At 38.9% G+C, this 12,300-nt stretch overlaps 1 protein-coding gene across 1 annotated transcript in view; it reads left to right on the forward strand.

Moving 5' to 3' along the window:
• The first annotated feature begins 278 nt into the window (after positions 1-278).
• Positions 279-12,300, forward strand: part of ATP6V1E1 (ATPase H+ transporting V1 subunit E1) — a 33,197-nt gene continuing 21,175 nt past the window's right edge. Inside the window, exons 1-4 of the mRNA XM_036932450.2 lie at positions 279-433; positions 4,581-4,646; positions 6,218-6,327; positions 6,752-6,818. Coding sequence (XP_036788345.2) covers positions 401-433; positions 4,581-4,646; positions 6,218-6,327; positions 6,752-6,818 — 276 coding nt within the window. The 5' untranslated portion in view covers positions 279-400. The remainder of the gene's footprint in view (positions 434-4,580; positions 4,647-6,217; positions 6,328-6,751; positions 6,819-12,300) is intronic.

Below are 12,300 nucleotides of genomic sequence, written 5' to 3' on the forward strand. Positions count from 1 at the left end.
AAAATTACAAATCCTGTTTTTGGTATAAATAAAACATTTAAACTTAAAAAACCGCAAGGGCCTAGGGTTGGAGACACCCACGCAGCTCAGTTCCTGACGCCTGAACTCGTACGACCGCAGCCTAAGTGAGGAGCGCGCCGTCGGAAACAGCTCGCGAGTCACGCGCCACAGTGGAAAGGGCGGGGTAGGGCCGCCCGCGCACGCCCCCCGAAGCGGGGCGGGACTTCCTGGACAGCGGGCTTTCCACTGGCTGAGGACTCAGGGCGGTTAAGTCACGGCAGGAACCGGAAGCGGGGTATAAAGCTAAGGAAGACGCACCTGTCGCGGCCCTTTTCCGTTCCTTCCTAGCGCTTCTTTGGGTCTTTCACCGTCTACCCACCGGCTCAGCGGCGCTTTCGCCATGGCCCTCAGCGATGCTGACGTGCAGAAGCAGGTGAGGCCCGGGGTGGGGGCTGTAGCCGGCCCCGGGGAGTGTCCGCGGCCACGGCCCCCGACCTGCTCTGCTGCGCCGCCTCCGCGAAGGCCGCCCCTGGGCTCCCCCGGCTGCGCCTGCCTTTCCCGTGTTCGCCCTGCCGGCTGGACCGGAGTTGAAAAGGATTGGAAACGTCCTTTTCCCTTTATTTTAACCCCGAGGGAGGGGTTCACGGCGCAGGAGAAGAGCGCTGGGCGGGGAGATCTGCTCCAGCGCAGTCCCGGAGCTGTTTCCCTCACGCGCCGCGGCTCTCATCGCAATGGGGTCTCCCCCCTGAGGCCGATCGAGCGGCCGGTGTCCGCCGGTCCGCACGTCAGTGCCCGCGTGTCGGTCTGGGTCAGTAATGACGTAGCATTCCTTTTCGTTTCTGAGTCCCAGCGCCTCTGTGTTTAGCACAAAGCAGGAGCCAAGGTTTATGGGAAAATCTGTTTTGGAAGTCTTCAACCTACGTCATTTTTGCAGGTGTATAATCCGTCCCGGGAAGCTCTAGCTTTTTAATATGTATATATATCCTTCAAGTTTATAATAGTTAGGAATGTTATAATGTGAAAGTCTCTGAGAAGAATATAGTAGTGTTGATAGACCTATGAATAATAGAAGTGGTCGCCGTTTGTCCTGCAGTAGATACTCTGAAACCAGTGTACTTGAATTTAGTGGTCATGTGGCCAGTGGGCTCTCCAGATAAGGAAGCTTAAGGCTGCAATTTAGTCTTCTGGTAGTTAAGAGAACTAAGTCTATTTCTTGTTTAAGTACTAGGAAAATTCTCTGACTAAAGCTCACTCACTGGCTTATGAATCTTCTTGGATGAGCAATAAAATGTTTTTTCCTTGGATGTTTCCATTTCCTTGAAAATGTCTTGGATTTCGTTCTTACCCTAATATGCAGTAAGAAGAGTGGTGTGTGTCTTCATTTCAGTGGTTCTTATGCCAATCGCAAAGGGGAAATAGGGTTAAAAAAATAGAATCTCTGGAGAAGTTTATGAAATCTTAAAATATTCTTACAAAACAGTGGGGTTTTTTGAAAGTTCATACCTGCTGCTTCTGATTTTTACTATAGGAACACTTGATGCAGTGGAATAGAGTGCCCTCCACGTACTCTAGTAGGCACAACTACAGTACTAGTCTCTTCTTCCCCCATCCTTCCCCCACCCCCACCTTGTTATATATTTAAGACAGACCTCCCCAGGAAAAATATAACGGTAAAGCAGTGTATTTCCTTGGAATATAGACCGAAACCATTTTTTCTTTCTGTGAAGTTGAAAGAGTAAAGAAACCCAGTGTCTGTACCTTCTCACAGTATGTGAAGAGCCATGAGGGCAGTGCTTTTGTTCCTGGTATTCTCCACAGTAAATAGGCCCACTGCCAGGCGCATAGTATGTGCTCATAGATTATGATTCCCCGACTTCTTTCCCATCGTACTAAAATATTTGTATATATTTTCTTCTTTTGGTTTGGGGAGTAGGGTCATTTATTTCATCAAATTTTCAAAGGACTCTTGACTCCAAAAAACATAAAACCCAGAGGGTGAGAAGGAAGAAGAAAAGTGTTGTTTAAAGGCCAGATGTTTCTCTTAGGAGTGGTGTTAAAAGTCCTGACGGGAATGACTATTTCTCTTGAGGCTCCTTAAGACAGAATATGATCGTGTTGATTGTAAACAGGCTTTTCTGACCTGGGTTGAAATTAGTGTATTTTGCTCTAGGCTGTGCTGATCTAGTTAAATCTGGTAGCAGTGGGTCCACCATGAGTGATAAAGGGAGATAATGCAGGTTTCTGTTAGGGCCCACCTCTAGAGGCCAAATGGGTCTTGTGGCATTTATAAACACCTGTTCTGATTACTGTGTTTGGTTAAGCTAGTTTTAAAATTCAAGACTGAATTCAATGAGGCTTCAAACTCAACTTTGTGTAGATCCCATTCCTCACTGTGAACACACACACACACACATAAATCTGGGGGGGTCACAGTGATTTTACATTATAACTCTAGATTGGGTACCCCAGATCTTTGAAGGCTTGAGATTTGTAAATATTAATTTGTAAAATAGGCTCTAATTATTATGATTATTTTGGCTCTTCAAGAGTAGGGCACCTCCTAAGAATTTTGGTAAAAAAATAAATCTTATCTTCTAGAACCATATTATGTGTTTTCCTTTGATGCCAGAAGTTGTATTCTTAGCTCATTTAAAAAAAAATTTGTATAGAACAACAAAACTTACTATCTTAACCATTTTTTAAATTTACTGTTCAGTGATGTTAAGTATGTTTACATTATTGTGAAACAAAACTTTTGTACACCTGTGGGTACCTTAGATTTATGATACCTTTGTGTTACTTGGAGAAGCTGGAAATTATTTCCAGGTGGTTAAGCTCCAGAACGTACTGGGGTGACCTTAGAAGCCTTGAGACTCCCAACAGATTCTCCTCATTGACAAATGTTTATTGAGCACCCGCAGTGGTGGCAGTTGTTCCATGTTCTGGGGTTATACTGGTGTAAAAGGGAAGATCCCAGTATTCATGGAGCTTACCTTTAAGTGGGAGAATTAATAAACAAAATGAACTAATAACCTGGAGGTTTACCAACCTTAGGTTGCTAATGTTAAAAATTCATGGTTCCTTTCAGGTAGAGACCCTGTGAAATGAAACTACCAGTGAGTTGGATTGGCTGTGTTCCTTGTATATTCTCTTGGGTATGTTTTACATCTGCCAGGAGAGACAGCACTTCATTTATGAGTATAAATTGGATCATTCACCCAAAGCCCCATTCAGAAAACTTTGATGGACTTTATTCACCAATTGTAGCCAGAGATCTAAAGCCCTTTAACCAGTACCAAGCTTTATCATTTGGTGGAGGACAGGGACAAGTGTGCTAGCAATTATGAATATGTGTTTAGGTAGAGGAAGTGCAGAGGCAGAAAGGAGAGTGGTTCAGGAAGGGCTTTCCAAAGGAGGTGATGACTGAGCAGGCCGAGGCCTGAAAAGTTAGCTAGGTGAGGGTGGAGGAAAGAGTGTTCCAGTGAAAGAAGCTGCCTGTTTGAATCTTGGAAGTGAGAGTGGTGAGCTCAAAGAGCTAAGAAGCTGACTGTAAGTTTAGTATGCAGAAGTGACTAAGTGGCAGAGTGGTGGGTGAGTGGCGAAGGTTGTGATTCCCCGCACTGCTGGTAAGGTGAGCATTGACCAGCTTGTGCACCTTCTAAAACCTTTCCACTGTATCACAAAAGGGGACTGAGATACATGATGAGATAGCACTTTTAAAGGGATTTTTGTTTTCAGTAGAATCAGTTAGAGGGAGGACAAGACTTGGGGCAGGGAGACAAATTTGGAAACTGTTGGAATATTTCAGTTGAGATGATAGTGTAGACTGAAATTGAAAAGATGAGACAAAATGAAAGGGCTGTTAAAAGAGAATTGGTAGGACTGGTAATGGATTGGATGGGAGGATTGAGGTGCATGGAAGAGGCAAAGTGTGCTAATCCTCAGGGTAGATCAGAGTGAGAGGTAGGGGTGAGAATGGGTAGCAGCAGTTCATTATTGAACATGTGGAGTTTAGGTCACTGTGAGTAGGATCTCTAGAGAAGAGCTTTTGAGGAGGCAGAGGAGGAGCATGGCCCCAAAGGAGAATGAAAAGGACAACAAGGAAGTCACAGAGCACAGGGAAGACTATTCAAGAAGGGAGGGTTGGTCAGCATATCAAGAGATGCTGAAAGATCAAAGTAAGATGAGGCCAAGGTTTAAGATCTGAGAGATTGTTGTTGTTTTATTTATGACAGTAATTTCAGTGGAGTGGAAGCGATAGAAGTCAGATTGAAGTGTGTTGAGAGTAGGAGGTAAAGTCGAAAGATAGTTTTTTTGATACATTTTATTAGAGATGGAGAAGAGAAAAGGGGTTCCCTGAGAGTAGGGCAATGTCCTATTTACCTGTGCTATTGAATATTGCATCTGGTTCATTTGCTATAGCAAATCCCAGATTGTCATTTACTTGAGGACAGAAATTATCTCATCCTGTACTCAGTCCCTGGCACATAATAGCATTCAGTAAGTGATTGTTGAATGAATCAGAAAATACATCTATTTTCTTGTTACATTAAAAAATAAAAAGATCTTTTTCCTTACAGATTAAGCATATGATGGCTTTTATTGAACAAGAAGCCAATGAGAAAGCAGAAGAAATAGATGCAAAGGTGAGTTTCCATTTTCTAGGTTTAAGAAGTTATCAAAGTTTCATATTGTTTTGCTTTGCAAAACAGCAATAGTGAAATTGTTTAGTAATGCATTACATAGGACTAATAAGAATATCTCTTATCTTTAACATTAAAAATAAATTTTCCTTTTTAAAATTCCGATTACTACTAAGTGCCCTGAAATTTTGTGGTGGGGAGTAGAAAAGTAACGGCTGAATTAATAGAATAGAAAATTTATACATTTAGCATCTACGGCTAATTATGATAGTTGTTTAAGAGATATAGTATTTGTTTGCTATTTTATTAATTTGTGTCTGTTGCCAAAAAAGAAAAGTTGGGAAGTGCATAAGATAAAATGAAAGTCCTGGTCCATCACAAAGGTGACCCTTGATCAGCATTTAGAAATTTTATAGATATTTCCAGTTGCATATTGTTTATACACAGTATATCAAATTATTCTTTTCACTAGGTATAATCATAATAGGCCAGAATATATAGTCAATTTTATTTTCACTGTCCTTTTAATTTATACCACAGTGTTACTGTTTATTATTTAGAGCCTTAAAGTTGCATGTGCCAGGTACTCTAGGAGTAAAACTCTCTGAAACTTTGAACTATTTGAGTAACTTACAGTTTAAGGAAAGAAGACTGTTTTCCCTACCACTAGCGTATCTGTTGTTGGGTGTTGTTTAGCATTGTTTTGATCATCATAGGAGCACTTAAGTTTTATATGATTAGTTCCCTTATCTCACTCTGGGACAAATACAGAAATCCTATTTTAGCTTATAAGTGCATTCCTGTTGAAAGTTGTCTTGTGTACCACCATGAACTTATTTCCTATAATAGGTACAGAAAAAACCTATTAGGCAATAATTTTAGAACATGAAAGCTCAAAAGCCTGTGCCAGACAATGAACATCTGAATTAACACGTTCAGCTAATTTTTTCAAAAGCATAATTTATTACTGCTTCTAAATTATGGCCATCTGATGCAGTATTAAGATAACCTTTTTAAAAAGTAACTGCTCAGTAAGTTGCACTAATAAAACTAGTAACTTAAATTTATGTAATTTATAATTTTAGAAGGACTGTTAGATTTATCTTACTTATTTGACCTGTAAGGAAGGAATACTATTTTTATGTTTGCTTTATGAGAGAAGACACTAAGACCGAGATTACTTGACTATATTTTTTAGGCAGTAACCCAGATCTTCTAAACTCCGAATTCAGTGTTCTTTTCACTAGCCCTCTAATAAGTAAATGGATTAAATTCAGAATACATAATAATTTTTTTTCATGTACAGACTCTTCTGATTATATCACATGTAACTTTATTCTTTATTGCTGAGTACTGTTATCCTTGATGAGATTTTTAGTCTTCTGGTTCATCATTTATGATGAAAACTACTGGCCTTTACTCTTGAATAATCTAGAAGTAATCTTTGAAGATAAGTCATACTGTTTTAGATACATGGAATAAGGTGATTATAAGCAAGTACCCATGGTCACCAGCTGCTTAAATAAAACTCAAAATCTGGTGTAATGAATTAATAATAATTAATTCCTTGATAGGCAGAAGAAGAGTTCAACATTGAGAAAGGTCGTCTCGTGCAAACCCAAAGACTGAAGATTATGGAATACTATGAGAAGAAAGAAAAGCAGATTGAGCAGCAGAAGAAAATGTAAGTAGATAAATCAATCACAGTAGTAAGCTAAAGAACTCTTAGAGAGTCAGTGGGACTAGAGACAGAGCAGGTGCTTTGGAGTCAGGCAGATCTTACTTCACGTTTTGACTGGACCATGTCATGCTTACCTGACCTTGGGCAAGTTGCTTGATTTCTATTTCCTTATTTGTGAAAATGGAAGCCCCACAGGATTACTGAAAGATACAATTGCAATAGCAGATATGAAAGTGCTTGCCACTTGGTAAGCACTCAGTAAATACATGTCTTTGAAAAGCAAAATAAGTTGGTAGAAACTACCTAGTGGGGTTCTCTTTGGGGTATGTACAAAGAGAAGTATTTGCACATGCATAGGCAGCTGTATATTTCTCTTCAGTTCTTGTTACTAGGCTGTACTGATACTATTTTTCCCTACCTCTGGCAGTCAGATGTCCAATTTGATGAATCAAGCAAGGCTCAAAGTTCTCAGAGCCAGAGATGACCTTATTGCTGTGAGTATTTATTTAGCTCTTATTAGTTATAAAATTAACAAAACATTTATTCATTTGCCTATTGCAGAGAATTCACTAACAGTTACTTGATGTGGATTGTTTTTAGAAAATATTTTGTCAGCAAATTATTATATTAGGTATTATAATAAATACAAAAATGAATAAGATACATGCCCTTTCTTCAGTGACCCTCTGATTTAACAGCATGTAGACTCCTGGATCGTATAGCACATGATAAATGGATTCTGTATCTGAGGGTGATAGGGAATCTAGTAAAGCTAGAATGGTAGGATGGAGTTAATGAAAGGCCATGAGTGCAAGGCCAAAGAGCTTCACCTGTTTTCAATAGAAAGCTGTTCAAGTTTTTATTTTATGAGGACTATCATAAATAAGAGTCATAGTATGAATGCATAGGCTGAATTTAATGTGGAAGAGGTTACACAGGAAAATGATTTGGGAAGTGTTATCATCCAAGGAAGAGGGGAGGAACCTACAGAAACATGTCACTTAGTTGAGAAAGCCTGAAGGATTTGAATTAGATTCAGAAAGGTATTTGAATTATATCAAGGATGCCTGCTGTTTCCACTATTATTCATTATTAATTGCAGAGGCCCTAGATTCCTTATAAAATAGAGAAATAAGAGCTACATAAATAGTGGGAACAAGAAACCATTTTCATATTTTGCAGGTATAATTGTCTACACAGAAAATATAGCATCTGAAAATATTAACTAGTAATTCAAAAAATGACTGGCTACAAAGAGAACATACTGAAATTACTAGTTTTTTCTATATGCCAACAGTAACCAATTAGCAAGTAAAATAAAAACTATCCCTTTGCAATAGCTACAAAAGTTATTAGGAATGAATGTTAGTGAATAAGACCTACATGAAAAAGCTGTAAAGCTAGAAATATATAAAACTTGAATAAATGGAATATGTATCATTTTCCTAGATGGTTGAAGAAGTAAGGTATCAGTTCTTATTAAATGGATCTGGTATGGTGGTAGTGAGTGTTGACACATTTCACGGGACAATATTCCAAACATTGACTGTTGATTGATTCATCTTCATCTTCCAAGTCCAACTCTAAATACAGTGTCCAGCCTGGCTAACTTAGAAGAATGGTGGTTTTGTTAACAAAATGGGAAGTTAAGAGGACATGCTTTTTTAAGAAAAATAACCAGATCACTTCTGGACATATTTGAGGGGCCAAAAAACCTCCAGATGGAAATGTCAGTCAGGATGTTGAGTATGAGGACTGATATTCAGGCCATATAGGGATGCTTTATTAACAAAACTCCTATAATAGTTCAAATTTGAGTGCTTTTAAATTCCAGGAAATGTGGGAAAATAGAAAATCTGTTGCTAAATTACTTTGCCACATGGGAATAGTTCATCCTCTATGTAGTGCAGAAGACTAGAGAGCTTTTTGTGGAAGTGTTAATTGCAAAATACTAATAGCTCAGGACAAGTGCTACCTGGCGTCTCAATGAAATGGGAATTTCACTAATTAGAGTTGATTTCCCTTCCAGAGGATTCAGATTCCTTTAGCAATCTCAATTGGGTGACCTAATCTATAAGATGCTCTTAGAATAATGGTATGTGCTTTAGGGAAGGTGATTTCTTATGGAAGAACTTAGACTTAGGATGACTTTAAATTTCAGCTCTACCATCTTCTAGTCTGAGTAAATTATTTGGGACCCTCAGTTTCCTCTCAGATATATTACAGTACTTTGGTCAGGGCTCTTTTTTATTTTTTATTTTATTTTATTTTATTTTTTCATTTTATTTATTTATTTATTTTTTGAGAGGGCATCTCTTATATTTATTGATCAAATGGTTGTTAACAACAATAAAATTCTGTGTAGGGGACTCAGTGCACAATCATTAATCAACCCCAAGCCTAATTCTCAACAGTCTCCAATCTTCTGAAGCATAACGAACAAGTTCTTACATGGTGAGTAAGTTCTTACATGGTGAACAGTGCAAGGGCAGTCATATCACAGAAACTTTCAGTTTTGATCACGCATCATGAACTATAAACAGTCAAGTCAGATATGATTATTCATTTGATTTTTATACTTGATTTATATGTGAATCCCACATTTCTCCCTTATTATTATTATTTTTTTAAATAAAATGCTGAAGTGGTAGGTAGATGCAAGATAAAGGTAGAAAACATAATTTAGTGCTATAAGAGGGCAAATGTAGATGATCAGGTCTGTGCCTATAGACTAAGTATTAATCCAAGCTAGACAAGGGCAACAAAACATCCACAGATGCAGAAGATTTCTCTCAAAACGGGGGGTGAGGTTCTAAGTCTCACCTCTGTTGATCCCCAATTTCTCACCTGATGGCCCCCCTGCAACTGTGCCTGTCTTAGGTTGTTCCTGTCAGGGCTCTTTTTTAAAACACAGTTTTTAAGTCATTAAAAAAAAACTTTTACACAATTAATATGCACATAATTTAAAGGATAAGATCTGTAAGGCTTATAACAAAAGTTATCCAATTGAATTATCCCTTACCAGTTGAAACAGAGTTCCTGTGAGGATTAAATGGAATAATGCATTTAAATCCTACAGCTTAACATTTGGCGCACATTGTCTATTTAAGGAATGTTTGTTCCCTTTCCCCTTCCCCATTTCCTCCCTTGGCATCCCTTCATTTTCATAGCAGGCCTGCATAGTGCAGTTTCTCCCCCAGCTAGTTGGTTCAGGTGCTCAGGAAGTCCCTCAACTATGAGTTGCTGCTTTGATATTTCTGCCTGTAGCAAAAAAGTGACAGTTGTGACAGCTACTGTTAGATGCTGTTTTTTGTACAGTTTGAGAGTTCAGAGCATATAACTTAAAAAAGCAGCAGCATTCCTAAATATGAGTGCCAAGGGCTATAACACGTATTGTTAAATGTCATACTCTTGACTGGTTAATAGGTTTTAGTAATTAGGATTTTTGTCTGGTTTATCTTTTTTATGCTGCCTTTTCGAAGATTAGTGATCATCTAGTACATCATAGAAACGCTTTTGATGATATGTCCTCTGCTGGTGTACTTGTCTCAGATGGCATACTTAGGTGTTCTAACCAGATATAAACAGCCCAGTGGTTTAACAGATTTGACTTCACGTCTAGTAAAATTATATTTTTTCTTGTCTTTATTTTTTGTTTGACCTAATTTTTTTCATCTACTTATTTATACTTTATTTTTCTAACCTGCTTTTTAAAACTTGAAAACTTTTATTAAATATAGTCTTCTAAGCTGCTTTAAATCATTTTTAATATATAAAAAATGACTGGTTTGGCTTTTTAGAAGGAGAGTTTTGGTATGGGTAAAAAAACTTGATATCCTAAAATTCAGGTCAGTCTATGAGATAACTTGAATTCTTACATGGTGCGCATGATTCTAAGTACTAGGGATATAATAAAATCAAGTCCTTGTCTTTGTGGAACTTAATACCCTGGTGGACTGGGTTTGAGGACATGCTTCTTTTTTTTTTTGAGAGGGCATCTCTCATATTTATTGATCAAATGGTTGTTAACAACAATAAAATTCTGTATAGGGGACTCAATGCACAATCATTAATCAACCCCAAGCCTAATTCTCAACAGTCTCCAATCTTCTGAAGCATAACGAACAAGTTCTTACATGGTGAACAAGTTAGTTCTTACATAGTGAATAAGTTCTTACATGGTGAACAGTGCAAGGGCAGTCATATCACAGAAACTTTCAGTTTTGATCACGCATCATGAACTATAAACAGTCAAGTCAGATATGATTATTCATTTGATTTTTATACTTGATTTATATGTGAATCCCACATTTCTCCCTTACTTTTTTTTTTTAAATAAAATGCTGAAATGGTAGGTAGATGCAAGATAAAGGTAGAAAACATAATTTAGTGCTGTAAGAGGGCAAATGTAGATGATCAGGTCTGTGCCTATAGACTAAGTATTAATCCACGCTAGACAAGGGCAACAAAACATCCACAGATGCAGAAGATTTCTCTCAAAACAGGGGTGTGAGGTTCTAAGCCTCACCTCTGTTGATCCCCAATTTCTCACCTGCTGGCCCCCCTGAGACTGTGCCTGTCTTACGTTGTTCCTCCCTTGAGGAATCTTACCCTGAGGACATGCTTTTTTAAGAAAAATAACCAGATCACTTTTGGGCATTGTGGTTTTAAAAAATACGACAAAAATCTGTGTTTGCTTTTTTTCATACTTTCTATATTTTCCACTTTTTAAATACCAGTGCTTTTCAACTTTTTTCCTTCTCATTAGAATATTCAATTATTTTACACTTCAGTAACATCTCTCATCAGTGATTTTCAAATTTTGAGAGAGAGGATATAGAAAATGCAGTGGTATGGAATGAATATGTTTTGCTTTTTATTTGGAAGAGATTCAACTTCATATAGTGTTTCAAAGTACAGTTACTCATCATTTTCTTCAAGAGATGGGCTAGAGGGGAAAAGGTTAATGTTTCCTAACTTTGAAACAAAAAGCAGCAGTTCTAGGTCATATGACATGTCTTCCCCCAAATCTAGTGGCCCTAGAGTAGTCAGTGAGTTTGTCTGCTCACCTCTAAAGTTGTCACAGAATTCTCTATTTCAGTACTAATTTGGTCTTTTAGTTTTTATTGTTCCACGCTCAAGTAAACTAGCTAGGTTCCCTGAGGCAGTAAGCACTTTGAACTTCACAGTATACTTACACCTGTCCTGTATTGTACTAGGCCCTGTAAGAATCTGCAGTCTAACTGAATCTAGACAAGAGAATGTATTCTCTGCTATAGCCTTACAAAATTGGGCATTAGCTAGGAGATGGAGAGAGTAGCATGAACAAAACAGGCTGGAATTTGGTCACCCATGCAGGAGATGGAGTGGTCTGGTAGGGAGAGGAGTGGCAGAAGGTGAGGCCGGCACCCTGGGGATAAGTTGGAAGAGCCCTGAATGCCTGCTGAAGACCATGGAATGCACCCTTTGGCTGGTTGTTTGATGGGCACAGAAGTCACTGGAGGGCCTTGTTCAAATCTAGGCTCCCAGCCCCATGTCCAGAGACTTCTAAATTCTGGTCCAGAAGTGCTACTGTGAGCTTAGGTCTGCACTGGAGCAGAGGACTGGTGATAGTGGAATGGAAACATGGCGGTGTAGATGACCCAGCAGGTTATGACTAGAAAAGCTCAAACCACAGCAGCCATGAAGATGACAGAAGGCAAGAGCTTCGTTCCACAGGGATCTGCAGGACTCAGTGCTGGGTGAGTGAAGAGGAATCAGGAAGCATTTCAGGGTTACTGGGTTAGGCAGCTGTATACATGTATGAGGTTCAGAAATACAGGAGGAGGAGCAAGAGAGGAGTGATGGTAAATACTGGAGTTGGAATTGCCACGGGGATCCAGGTGGACAGGTCTGAGTCAGGCCTAGGAGAGGCCTGGGACTTTCACATGTACAGCACTGAGTCCCAAGTAGAGTGTGGGTGCAGTCACAGGCCCA

Source organism: Manis pentadactyla, chromosome 14, assembly GCF_030020395.1.
Source record: "Manis pentadactyla isolate mManPen7 chromosome 14, mManPen7.hap1, whole genome shotgun sequence".
NCBI classification, from domain to species: domain Eukaryota; kingdom Metazoa; phylum Chordata; class Mammalia; order Pholidota; family Manidae; genus Manis; species Manis pentadactyla.